Raw genomic sequence first — 13,773 nt, 5'->3', positions numbered from 1 at the left:
TGATTTTTTTTTCCTGATTTATTTTTAAAATTCAGGTCAAGGCGCCGCTACACGCTCTGAAAGCCCAAAGCTCAAAATGAGTTCATTACATAAATAAAATTAAATTTTCTCCGTAATACTTTGTGAATTTCAGAAGCAACACACGACACACTTGTTTATACAAAGTGTAAAGGTAATAAAAAGCAATATATACAGTGGTACCTTTATTTTAGACGTCAAAAAAGTAATTGCGGCTCCCAGTGTTTTCTTTTCCGAGGAAACTGGATGCCACCAAATGGCTCTTTGGGTGTTAAGGGTTGCCGATCCCTGCGCTCGACAATTGTCTTCTGTACGATTGTAAAAATTCAGGACAGCAGAAATATTATCTGGAGTCCCCAGGCTGTGTTTGCGGTTTTTGCTATTTTTACAATTTTTTTAAACAATTTTTGGCCATTTAGCATCACTTTTTATTGGGAACGAGAGTGGTTCAGTACCTCTTAAAATTATTTAAAAATTTCCTTTTTTTTGTGTGTGTGTGTGTGTGTGTGTGTGTGTGTGTGTGTGTGTGTGTCTCTGTGTTCCACACAGGACTGGCAGAGGAAGCTCTCCCTGCTCGTCCCGGAGCAACAAATACTTACCGAGAAGCTGCGAAACCTCAACCTCAACAAAATCTCTTGTGAGTAATAAATGTAAAATACACGGGCAGCTGACTTGCAAATCATTTACCCCGACAACCACCTGCGGGTTTTTATTCCTCTCCGCAATTTCATTTATTTAAAATTTATTTTTTGGTCTCGCAGCAGTGACCTTGACGTCTCTGTCGGCGGGCGTGACAGAGAAAGGCCTGAACTGCCGAAGACTGAAGGACCAGCTCGACGCTCTGGAGCGGGAAACCACCGACAAACTGGCACAGATGGAACAGTACAACAAGGAGCTGAAGGTCAGTGGCGCCTTGAGATAGTTTACGATTGAAAAACCTGTCTCGATGTCTTTGTTTGCTTTTTATTTTTCATTGTGATACGGTTACGCAGTTATTACACTGTCGTTACACATTCTCACCGTATTCAGCATTCATTTGCTTTTAAATAGCGAAAGGCAAATTAAAGGTGGTTCACGCCCGGTGTGAAAAGATGAGCCTCGTGTCAAGGCGTGACCTAACGTGCCCCCCCTTGCGTAATTTGACGGCACGAGGAAACAAATAAGAATCCTAAATAACGGCGGTTTATTCAAACAAAGCTGTCCCTTTTCTTTTTTTTGCTCAATAAGATGCAGTTATAATTCCATGTTAGGAAAGGAAAATAAAGCCCTGATGACACAAAATGGAAGTATAAGCTTCCTCTAAGTCTTCTAATTTAATCTGATCTAATAAATAATATTCACTCTGGGTTTTCCAAAAAAAAAAAAAAAAAAATCACCATTAAACATTAAAAACCAAAGATCAGTTCGCTTTTTATTTCTTTATTCATTCATTTATGTTAAAGATTGTGCTTTATTGCAGAGGGTAAAGGTGAATTTTTTTATTTTTTTTTTTAACTTGATCAAACAGGGCATTTAAAAAAAATAAAAAAAAATCCAAGAGCCGTGAATGCCCGGAAAGAAAGACCTTTTATAAAATTCCGGAGTCAGAAACCCGTCGCTTTCTCTCTTTCTTCCGCCGTGTCCTCGGCTTTAACTGCTTTTTCTTTTTTTTTTTTTAATCCTGTCTTTCTTCTCCTCTCTTTTCTCTTCATGCTGCGGCCTGGATGTTTGTTTTTTTTTTCTTATTTTTTCTTCCTGTTCTCCCGTCGCTCTTTTCAAACTCCTAACATGATAAACCCCCTCCCTGCCTCTTTTTTTTTTTTTTTTTTTTTATTCCTTCGCTCCATCATCGCTCTCTCATAGCTCGGGGATCTGGATGACTGTGTCCTGCGGGGCCTTCTGTCTCTGCTGGCCTGCCTCAGCCAGCTCTTCCTCCTCATCAAGGTTATCTTTCCTCCCTTCCATCCATTTCTTCTGTTTTCCTTTTTTTTTTTTTTTCTTCCTCCCCTCAAGTCGCAGTTTTTTCCTTTCGTCCGTTCCTTCATCCTCTGATCCGTCAGCGCATCCTTAAGATATCGATCTCCGTTATTGGTCCCAACAAACGCTGCTGTGCCAGCTGAGCCCCCAACCCCACCTCCCCCTTTTTTATTTTATTTTTATTTTTTTTGTTTGTGGAAACGCCTCCTGAGGGTAAAACACACACAGAATATTCAACCTTCACGCAAGAAAGATACACATTCATCTGAAAAGAACAAGAATAAGAACAACTTTATTTATCCTGAAGGAAATTGTTGTGCCAGAGTTTCAAGTAAAACATAACAATAATAAATAATAGTAGGAAATTGTATTAACAGTGAAAAAAAAAAAAAAGGGTAAAACACACAGAGAATATTCAACCTTTACACAAGAAAGATACACATTCATCTGCAAAAGAATAAGAACAACTTTATTTATCCCGAAGGAAATTGTTGTGCCAGAGTTTCAAGTAAAACATAACAATGATAAATAATAGCAGGAAATTGTATAAACAGTTAAAAAAAAAAAAAAAAAAAAAGGAGGGAGAATAAAAAATACAAATAAAACTATAAAGGGTCAAAGTCCTGTTTTAAGGTGTTAAAAAGTACAAAGATTTGAATATTCCCTGCAGCTGAAGGAAGAGGAATTAAAAAGTCTGATAGCCTCAGGTAGGAAAGACCTCCTGTGGCAAAAAAAGTTTTCTCAAAAGTTTTATTCTATAAGCTCAGAAGGAGAGCATTTCTTGCCGTTTTATTTCATATTTGCGATGGTTGCGTTAGGAGCTGAGGGAGAAGCAGGTGAAGCAGCAGTCCGTCTTGGACAACCTGCACAGGGTGAAGGAGGAGAAGGTGAAGGAGTTGCAGATTCGGAGGGAGGAGGAGCGAGAAAGGCGGAAGAGGGAGGAAGAGGAGGCGGCCAGGTAAGTCCGAGGGGAAAGCGATCCCTTGTGCGCCTGTCGGAGCGTCAAAACGTCGTTTTTTTTTTTTTTTTCCCCCGCAGGCTGCTGAGGCTGGAGCAGGAGAGGCAGGAGCGTGAGAGGGAGGAGGCGCTGCAGAGGAAGCTGCTGGAGGAACAGAAGGCCCGGGAGAGAAAGGAGGAGGAGGAGGAGAAAGAGAAGGAGAAGAAGGAGGAGGAGGAAGCGCAGGCTCGCCTCCGAGCGCTGCAGGAAGAGGAGAGGAAGCGGCTGGAAGAGGAACGGGAGAAGAAGAAGAAGAGGGAGGAAGAAGAGGAGTGGCAACAGAAAGAGGAAGAGAAGAGGAAGCAGGAGGAAAAACAAGAGAGGATCGGACACGAGCCGGCGCCGGCGGGTCAAGGGTCGTCAAAACCGACCGCTTACAAAGCCCTCTATACTTTTATTGCGCGCAACAAAGATGAGCTTAGCATCGATGCCGAGTGTCTCATAGAGGTACGGAACGCAACCTCTGCACAAACATGGGTTACAGAAGCAGTTCAGTCCAAAATGAATACACACCATTCATGGTGTGAAAAAGGGATGAACGACACAAAAAAAAAAAAAAAATCACTTTTGTATCTATAATTTGGAGTTTTTACGGCTAAACCTTTTAGTTATTATTATTAATAATAATAATAATAATAATAATAACCTTTATTTATACTCGTAAGACCACTGAGGTCTCCCTCATTTTCAGGGTCGACAAGTTTACAAACAAAGCAGAGCACAGCACAACAATAAAATGAGATCAAAATAAAAAACAGGAGATAAACTAAAACAGGTGAAAATGAGATTATTCTCCTGTTAGTTATTCTCACATGTATCCTGTCATATTTACCCGTTTAGTCGCTTTCTTTTCCTTTTCGGCCTCTCCGTTCAGGGGTCGACACAGTGAATCCACCTCCTCCTTTCAACCACTGGATTCTCTTCTCTCACGCCAACTAACTTCATGTTCTCTTTCACGCCGTCCATAAATCTTCTCTTCGGTCTTTCTCTGGACCTCCTGCCTAGCAGTTCCAACCTCAGCATCCTTCTACCAATATGTTCACTATCCCTCCTCCATCCACGACCGAACCGTCTCGGTCTGGCTTTTCGGATCTTCTCTGCAAAACATCCAACATGTTCTGTCCCTCTGATGGACTCATTCCTGACCCTCCATCCTCGTCACTCCCAAAGAGAACCTCAACATCTTCATTTGTGCAACCTCCAGCTCTGCTTCATGTCTATTACCTGTTCCAACTTGCTTTTTCCACTACCCCTTTTCCACAGTCTCTGTTGCTCCAGACTGTTGATCCTATATGCTTAAAATCCTCCACCTTCTTTATCTCCACTCCTTAAGCCTTGCCGTTCCACTTGGGTCCCTCCCATTCACACACATATATTCTGTCTTGCTGCAACTAACCTTCATTCCTCTTCTTTCCAGGGCATACCTCCACCTCTGGAAATTTTTCTTTGCCTGTTCCCTGCTCTCACTACATATCACAATGTCATCTGCAAACATGTTGGTTCCAAGGAGAATCCTGTCTATCCTCATCTGTCAGCCTGGCCATCACCACTACAACCAAGAAGGGGCTCAGAGCTGATCCCTGATGTGGTCCCACCTCCACCTTGAATTTCTCTGTCACATCTAGAGCACCATTCACTATTGTCTCACAGATAGCATACATGTCCTGCACCGGTCTAACATACTTCTCTGCCACTTTCTCAAATAATACCATTTAATTCTTGTCAAAATCTTCTCTTCATGGCAAGTGGACTTGAATTTCTTCATTTGTAAGTGCAGAAATGAGAAGAAGTGAAAAAATTCAAGTCCAGTTTTCACAACAAGAAGATTTTGAAATTCAAGCACCCCTTTGTGCCATTAATTGACCAACAAGGCGTGATAGAGTGATGGATGTTTGAACATCATGTTGATTATAGTGTTAGCGGCACTGTTTCCAAAGCCTGACCCTAGCAGATATGTTTATCATCACCTTATGTTGAGTGCGATTAAACTTTTTTTTTTCTATGACTTAGGTGGATGAGCAGACTATCGGCGAGCCAGGCTGGTTGTGTGGTACTTACCGTGGAAACAGGGGCTGGTTCCCGCAGAGTTACGCAGAAAAATGTCCCGCAACTGCCTCGACGGAGACTCCGGCTCCCCCGCCGGAACAAACTTTCAATCTTCCGCAACCGCTGAACACCAGGTAACCTGAAATCGTTGTGTCAAAGATGTTCGTCTGTGCAATATTTCAATTTCACGATGTAAATTTGCACTTTCCATTTACGCCGCCCCGTGAGTGCAGGTGTAATGGAAGTTTAATGATCCTTTGAGTCAAACAAACACTGCAGGAAAAGTGCTTGCAAGCTCCATTTTGGAAGAGAGAGTCACCAAAGCTTGATGCCTTGGGGACTAAAAATCCACAGTGGATTTAGAGGAAGGGGTTTTAATAAACAAGACATATATATTGGATGGAAAGCAGAGTTTGCACTTTGAAAAACTGATACGTAAAAAAATACATTTATTTGTATATGCGCGCTTTTCTGAACACCTTTTTGTAAGATACGTTTAATATGCAGGAGGAGGCCAATGGCTGGAATTCGAAGCAAAACGATTCTGTTAAATCCTCCAAAGCAATGATTAGGAACGTCTCTCTCCAAACGCGTTGCGACAGTGAAACGTGCAATGCGGCGGCGATGGTGCCGCAGAAAACAGGAATCCCTCGCTCTCCTGAAGACATGGTTTATCGAATTTCAAATGAGATGGGATAGTTTTGTCTTTGTTTTTTTTTTTTTTTTTTAAGGCCCATGTGGTTACCAAAGATTCATTTTTTATTTACTTATTCTCCTTGACACCGCTCTGCTGTGCCGTCTATTTCTTAGAACGTTATCTTTCGCGCGATACAACATTATGGCTAGGTTGAGCAAATAGAAAGTACAGATTGTAAATGTAAACATTGAATAGACCTCGCATGGGCAAACTCTGGCCTGCAGGCTAAATACAAACCATCGGGCTTTTTCATCCAACCTGCCAAACTCGAAACTTTATTATAATGAAACTTAATTTATTTTACCTTTTCCCTGAAATTCCCACATTGCCCCAAGCGTGGACAACAAAATATATTTTCACTGAAGCCCAATCAACAGCTGTATGCCTGATATGCTAAGAAACTATAGCGGTTTTCAAAGAATACGATATCAGCTGTCGCTTTTCCACAAAGCGTTGCTAACTACGTTAGTGAGCGGTCAACACAAGGAAGGGTAGCCAAGGCTCAGAGGTTGACGGCTGATTTAAAGACATTTAAGGAATTACAGAATTTGACCGACGTACTACCGAGGCAAGTAGCGAGGGGAGTTTTATGCTGCCGTTCGAATTTGCGATAACCTGTTTTTCCAAATCTCCGGAGGACGGCCCATCGGATGCTGACGTCGTTTGGCATGACCTATATATGTTAGCAGACATTTAGTATCAACAAAACCCCGTCACAGATCCAAATTAACTGATCGGATCCATCCTGGGAATTGCCGCAACAAAACTAACCCCAAACTTTGATGCACTGGCAAAAAAAAAAAAAAAAGTTTTAGTTTAGTTTTTTAGTTTAAAAAGTTTATTAGGACAGTGTATAATTACATTAAGCACAGAGGCAGATATGTTTGTACCAGATTGTAGCTCATAGCTAATTTCCAGGACATCAACAACACTGTTCCCACTGAAACCAAACATGAGCTTCTCAACTGTGCAAAAAAAATCAATGTATTTGGAAACCAATTAGTACAATGGGTCTTACTTTGCTAAAAAGCCCAAGTTGTGCCATGTAATGGTTTTTCTATCTACGTCATTTATATTAATTTATTATCTATCTGTTCCTCTATCAAATCTTAGAACTCTTTTGTGCCCACGAGTCAAAAAGTTTGTCCACTCCTGGAAAAGACTGTATTAATATAGCGTAATATAGCGTTTCTGTGATTGACAGTTCAGGAGGATTCACCCATTCATGCTCTTGGCTCAATGCTTGTGTCATCACCTAACATTATTTTTCCTTTTATCCCACCAAGCATCCCAGACGGGGAAGTAACAGGTCACACCTCGGCGCCGGTCCACTCCGACGCACCGCAGGTAGGGAGGGACAGCTCCCGAGTTGATTTTTAACTCAAATTGTTTGATATATGCGTGTCGGTATAAACTCGTGGACATTTGCTGACAACGCACAGGAAATAACCCCCGGCTCTCGGATCATCATACCAGCTATCAGTTTTATAAAAGATGCTTATGGTCGTCGGTTAATCACTAAACCGACGCCTGATCCCTTTTCTTTTGGACTTGAGATTTCCGTTTGGTGATTTTTAGTCTCGATTTTATTCCGGGTTGCATAAGGTTTATTGCCGTCTCACTTCCCTTGTGCTTATCACAGTGAGCACTTTGTGAGGTCCAGAGCCAACCGTATAGGCAAGTGCTAAGTGCAAAATCATCATAAAAAAGTCGCAGTCAATATAATTCTATTAAAGCTAATTATTACCGTTTACTCTTAAAATGGAGAATCTCAGATTTAATCCAATGTAAATGAATACTCCATTAATATTGCCACAAATAATAATACTTATAACCCTCCTCCTCCAGTTTTTTATCACTCTCTGTGAAGGGAGGGGTTTTAATTTTTTGGTTGTATGTATTTATTCACTTATTCACATTATTTGTTTACTTTTTGTAAAGGTAATATTTCAGATTTTTGTATCTATTTATAATTTATTAAGCATGTTAATCAGGTGACATGACAAAAACAGCGGTAAAAACAAACCATTTAATTTCTTTTGTAAGCATATGTTTAATTGCCGTTATATGGCGGCTCCATGTGAAATTTCGCACAAGGCTCTGGTGACGAAAACAACTCGCTTACTCCAAAACTAAACTACGGAGGAAGTGTGTTTTACCACTGTTCTGTCAACTTTGTTACTGCAGTGTCAATTCAGCTGATTTTCTTTTTTCCTTTTTCCTTTTTTTTTCTTTCCCCCACCGCTCGCTGACGGACTACCTCCACTTCCGTTGACTGTTTTTTTTTTTTATGTTGTTTACACTGTCATCTCTTTTTATTTTTCTCTCACCAGTAAACAGTAAAGCACTTTGAATGCCAGGCTGCATGAATATACACCACATGAACAAACGGCACCCTTTATAACAAAGACAAAAAAAAAAAAAAAAAAAAACTATCTCTAAATTAACCCATCAACATTTCAGTGCCCTCGTCCTGCTACTAATCGTAGTGTTGTTTTACTGCTGCATAAATTAAGGAATGAATCTCTGGATGAAATAGTTTAATTCAGACGCACCACAAGCTTCTTCTGTTGCCCTTCTTTTTTTTCCCGGGTTTTTTTTTTAAACAGAAAGTTGTTTTGAAAGATATGTTTGGAGCGTTTACTTTATATAACACGGCCGTTTTGTGCTGTATTTTATGCTGATTTTTTTCCAGTAATAATGGGAGCGGGGACCCTTTTCTCACATAACACTTAAATATTACCCTGATCTGGTCAGAAGTAGGTCTGGCTGAGGTTTGCAGATGCATACGGCGGTATCATGGTTGTGTATTTATAGCCCGACCTCCCTTTCTCGCCCCCCCGTGGGTCATACATCCTCTCACGGATAGCATCACTGTTAGTAGCTCTGGTATTTGTAGGTTAATTCCCAGTGTTGACTTTTTTTTAAAGCAAGTGAGAGATGAACAGGGTAAAAAAAAATAATAATTCACACGTATATATGGATGTGTATATTCAATTCTTTTTGATGAAATGTTCAGTTATGGTTTCTTGTGTTGCCTCCCAAATATCCCTCCTCAGTTTACCGTCCCCGTGCCGGCTCGTGCCCTCTCCTCCTGGTCAGCCACCTCAGAAACCCGCCTTAACTTCTCCTCCAGTCCAGGTGACGCCATCACCACGCTGCTGAGCTTCTCGCAGGGCGATGTCATCAGTGTGCTGCAGCAGAGGGACGACTGGTGGCTGGGGCAGCTCAACGGGACGCAGGGATGGTTTCCCAAAGGCTTTGTCGCTGTGGAGTCGGGAGGCATTGCAGAGTATGAAAATACACACACACACACACACACACGCATATATGTATGCAATCCAGCTGTTTGATTTTATGTTATTCCCTTATGCAAGTTCAAGGTCAGTTTCACACCAAGTCTAGTGGACTATATTTTTTTTCGACCCAGTCTTTGACATCTTTTTGTCTTTCCCGATAAAAAGGGGGCCCGTTCTAAAAGCAAGTGGCCCATTGACGGTCACATGTTGTGTCATGAAGGAAGTGCGTTTACCGTCTGGTTCATGTGGTTGTGGTTTATGTTATCATACTATTGTGCACTCCTTACCTCACTTGTTACTAAGACACTTATAGTTTTATCACTTGTTTACTAAGACACTTTATAGTTTCACTGAGACACTTTATAGTTTATAGTTTAAAGTTTATTTTTATTTCTAATTCTGCCTTTTTCTTTTTATTATTTATTACTGTTATTTTTTCTGTAACTCTGGCACAACAATTTCCTTCGGGATTAATAAAGTTGTTCTTATCTAATCTTATCTTATCCTTCTTAGTGACACGACTGATACGGCTGATTCGTCTCCTTTGGAGGGTAAGCGGCGTCTTAATTTTCATCTGTAGGCTTTAAAAATGCAACAAAACATTGAAATAAAACTGTCCCACTTTATTTGACCCTTTATTTACCGTCATCAGAGTATGTGGCCTTGTACACGTACGAAAGCCCGGAAGTCGGGGACCTGACATTCGACGAGGGTGACGTCGTCATGGTGACGGAGAGAGAAGGAGAGTGGTGGCGGGGGTGCATCGGCGACCAAACAGGGGTGTTCCCATCCAACTACGTCAGACCTGTTGAGCTAGAGGTGAGCCATCATGATGTGATTAGAAGAAGCCAATCGAATTCCAATTATTTATTGTTTTTTTTTTTTTTAAGATAAGCTGTACTTTATTGATCCCACCATGGGGAAATTCAATTTTACCGGATAAATGAATATTTAGAATGCAGGTATTTGCTATTATTTGGTATTTTGTTGGAGATTAATACCAACATCTGTAGTTAGAGACATAATCACCATATCAATGTTTATCAACTAATAAGCAGTTGCATGTATATTGTGCTGTCATGATAATCTTTAATTTTTGGATAATTTAGTCTTCAAGGCCTGGGGGTCCAACCAAGAAGCCAGGTGAGGATGAATTCAGTGACCTCCGTCGTGACTGTCCGAGTGGCGTTATTGACAGACGTTCACGATCGCTCTTTTCTGTCCGGTCAACAGAGATCGCCCAGGCGGTCGCCTCCTCCGTCGCCCCGGCGATGCATCAGCTGCACCTGTCTCCGGGGCAACTGATCGTGATCCTGGCCAAGAACTCCTCCGGCTGGTGGCTCGGGGAACTGCAGGTCAGTCCCCCAGGGGCCTCTTTAACCTGCTAGAAAAATAATATTTGCAAAAGTGTCCTTTTTTTTTTTAAGTACAAATCACTACACAGCAGATCAACACAGAAGTTTATGTCGATTACACGTGTATAAATAGATCTGTACAGGGGTGTCAAACTCATTTTGGTTCGGGGGCCACATACGGCTACATACGGTAAAATCATTACCTAGAAGTAACACTAAGTCCAAATTTTTGCTTTGTTTTAGTGTAAAGGAGGTGAATTATAACAGGTAAATTGTAAAAATCTTTAAATGTAATGAACTGTTCTTCTAAAAAAATACATGACGAATTAATATTAAAAATGAATATTAAAAAAGAATTGATGAAATTACACCCTGAAAATGTTGTTGAATTAAAAGAGATTATCTTGTCACTGTGGGAAAATTTGCCACAAGAATTTGTTAGAAAATTGATTGGTAGCATGTATAAGAGAAGGTATAAAGTTTACAAGGCTAATGGTGTCTAGTCTGGTTATTAAATCAATCTTTTCAATTTTCCACTTTTTTTTTTTTTTTTTGCTATTGTTTTTGTGTTTTTTATAGAAATAAGAAAATCTCGTTTTAACAATGTCACTAGGTATGTTTTAACAATGACGTTTTTTCATCAAAAAAATCATTTTGTTTTCAAATTTTAAAGCAAAAAAACATTGCAAAGTTACCTTTCAATTTTTCCTTGCCTTTTTTTTTTTTTTTGTATAAAACCCCCAGATGCATGTAAGAAAAAAACGCACGGGCTACACTAACACAAAGATTTGATTTCAGGCAGGGGGCCACAAAATATTGTCCCAAGGGCCGCGAGTCTGAGACCCCTGTGTTAGTAGTTCTCCCTCGTTTTTCGTAGGGTGTTATGTGAGATCCCAACATAATAAATGGAAATCCACGAAGTAGCAACCATATTTTTATTTTAAGTTCATTACCCACCCTACAACCTTTCTAATACTGTTATATTTGATTCACTGATGCCTCAAAGCCTCTCCCTTGCTGTTGAGCGTCGTTTTCTACGATGGTTAGCATATTCCTCTCCCGCTTAGGTTCAGTGCCAGATACCTCACAACGTTTGGGCGTCTCAGAAGGGGTTGAAATAAATTAAAAACCTGCACATTTGATTCACACAAACACAACACCACAGTAACATTACGAGTAGCGATCACACGACAACGTGAAACGGACAAGACAAGATGCCTAATGCGCGGGAGACGCAGAGAATGATGCTACAGTGGCTCAGCGCATTAGAGTCCAGGATACAGAACGCCATGTTCTGGATACCTTAGAAAATCCAAATTTTTCCATACCAAATAATAGGAATAATAAATATAAAAAGATACATTTATACCGCAAATAACCGTGGTTTATTTATACAGTGGGACCACGAAAAGTGACCCATGAGACTACTGCAGTGGGTTCTCAGTTAAGACCAATAACAGTCTGAAGCAGGGGTAGGCAAACTACGGCCCGCGGGCCACATCTGGCCCGTTGGGGTTTTTAATCCGGCCCGCCAAAGATTGGTACATACTTGATGTGAATGATTGAATGTGGGAGCTCAAACAGGAGATTATTTCATTTTTGGGGCGACTTGAGAACACTTGAGAATTTTCCTGAGCTGAATGGCACATATTGAGCTTTGTGATTTAGCCTTTACTGTGGACATAATGACACACATGAATGGAGCTACAAGGGAAAAACTGGTTTGTGCGTGAAATGCAAGCAAACGTCAGAGCCTTCAAAACCAAGCCGGTTTTATTTTCAAAGCAAATGTCAGACGAGTCTGATACGTACTGTTAACAAATGCGTTTTTTTTTTTTTATATATATATATATCATATCTTATGCTGACCCAGCGTGTCTGTCAAAATTTTAAAAGTCAATGCGGCCCCTGAGACAAAAAGTTTGCCCATCCCGGTCTTGAGTTATTATCTTTCCTGCTGGGATTCTGGAGGTTCACCCGAATATTTCGACTCAACGTGAGACTTCTGCACCTCCCCTCCCCCATCCAGGCTCGAGGCAAGAAGCGGCAAAGAGGCTGGTTTCATTCCTCTCACGTCAAGCTCCTGGGTCCCTCCGGAAGCAAGTCGTCCCCCTCCCCCCTGCCAGGTGACGGCTGATACACTCTTTGCTTTCCGCTCACGGTTCGGAGGGAACCGTCACAGCTTGTTTGTCGCCGCTCAGTAAAAATTAAAGCTCATTCTGAAGACACTTCGATCGTTTCCAATCATACTTCCGCTAGCAGTCAACACTGATTAGTTTCAGCGTGAAGTAATAAAAAGAAAAAACTATTGTAATGGGATCAACTAACATTGGGGTGCTGTTACATAACTAGTATTAGATGTAATAAAAGAAAGATTCATTCATCAAACAAACGTGTCAGCTGGTATTACAATCCACATAACGGGACAATAGAAAAACTAATAAGATGTGCCTTTTCATTTGTTGTACAAAAGGATGTGTTATTGCTATTTAAGAACTAATTTGTTATAGACAGCAATTGATTTTTCCTGGATGTTTTGCTCTAATTATTCCAAGAATCTAAACTAACGGCTTTTATTTCACTGATACCCATCCATGTCGTCCCGTGTAGTTATACTTTATAAAAGCACAAACCTCATTTATAATCTTACTTTTTCAGGAGGGATAGAGCAAATTAGAAAAAAAGCTTTATTAAGGAATAAGAAAATAAGAAAAACTTTACTACAAAAAATGTACATATATATATATAAAATTTGTTATATATATCATTTATATATGTATATATACCTATATATATAATTTATTATATATCATTTATATATGTATATATACCTATATTTTATATATATTATATTTTATATTATATATACATTTAATTTATATATATATGAATATATATATATACCTATAATTTATATATATTTTTATGTATATATCCACACTTACATATGTATAGATTATATATATGCATTTATACATATATATATTATATATATATAAAACAACTTATGTGTGTCAAAAAATTTACACACACATATATATATATATATATATATATATACATATATATATATAACCTTGTCTGACACACATCCAAGTGTTTATGAGCAAGTGGATTTAACCTATACTATATAATGTAGTTCTGCATTAAATATATTTTTATTTCATTTTCGCTGCGTCCTCAGTGTGCCAAGTTATCGCTATGTACGACTACACGGCTGCCAATCGTGACGAGCTGAGTTTCTCCAAAGGCCAGTTGATCAATGTGTTGGACAAAACCAACCCCGACTGGTGGAAAGGGGAGGTCGGCGGGGTCACAGGCCTTCTGCCCACCAACTACGTCAAGATGACCACAGACTCTGACCCAAGCCAGGAATGTGAGTAGATAAAACGAGGTTAATACATT

General features: G+C 39.9%; 1 protein-coding gene across 4 annotated transcripts in view; it reads left to right on the top strand.

The window, feature by feature from the left end:
- The window catches only part of itsn2a (intersectin 2a), a 52,272-nt gene that overhangs the window by 23,586 nt on the left and 14,913 nt on the right, over positions 1–13,773 (top strand). For 2 of the 4 annotated variants that reach the window (XM_086167524.1, XM_086167522.1), the window contains exons 15-27: positions 568–655; positions 780–919; positions 2,793–2,932; positions 3,013–3,418; positions 4,982–5,151; positions 7,001–7,061; positions 8,774–9,006; positions 9,527–9,564; positions 9,666–9,832; positions 10,123–10,156; positions 10,247–10,368; positions 12,398–12,494; positions 13,553–13,744. In XM_086167524.1, coding sequence (XP_086023650.1) covers positions 568–655; positions 780–919; positions 2,793–2,932; positions 3,013–3,418; positions 4,982–5,151; positions 7,001–7,061; positions 8,774–9,006; positions 9,527–9,564; positions 9,666–9,832; positions 10,123–10,156; positions 10,247–10,368; positions 12,398–12,494; positions 13,553–13,744 — 1,888 coding nt within the window. Of the gene's footprint in view, positions 1–567; positions 656–779; positions 920–1,860; positions 1,942–2,792; positions 2,933–3,012; positions 3,419–4,981; positions 5,152–7,000; positions 7,062–8,773; positions 9,007–9,526; positions 9,565–9,665; positions 9,833–10,122; positions 10,157–10,246; positions 10,369–12,397; positions 12,495–13,552; positions 13,745–13,773 lie in introns of all 4 variants that reach the window. The other 2 variants (XM_086167521.1, XM_086167523.1) reach the window with 2 other exon arrangements.

This window comes from Fistularia commersonii, chromosome 20 (genome assembly GCF_037954325.1).
Source record: "Fistularia commersonii isolate RoL2024-O1a breed Wild chromosome 20, RoL_Fcom_v1.0, whole genome shotgun sequence".
Taxonomy (NCBI): Eukaryota; Metazoa; Chordata; class Actinopteri; order Syngnathiformes; family Fistulariidae; genus Fistularia; species Fistularia commersonii.
This window is presented reverse-complemented; position numbering and strand designations above follow the sequence as displayed.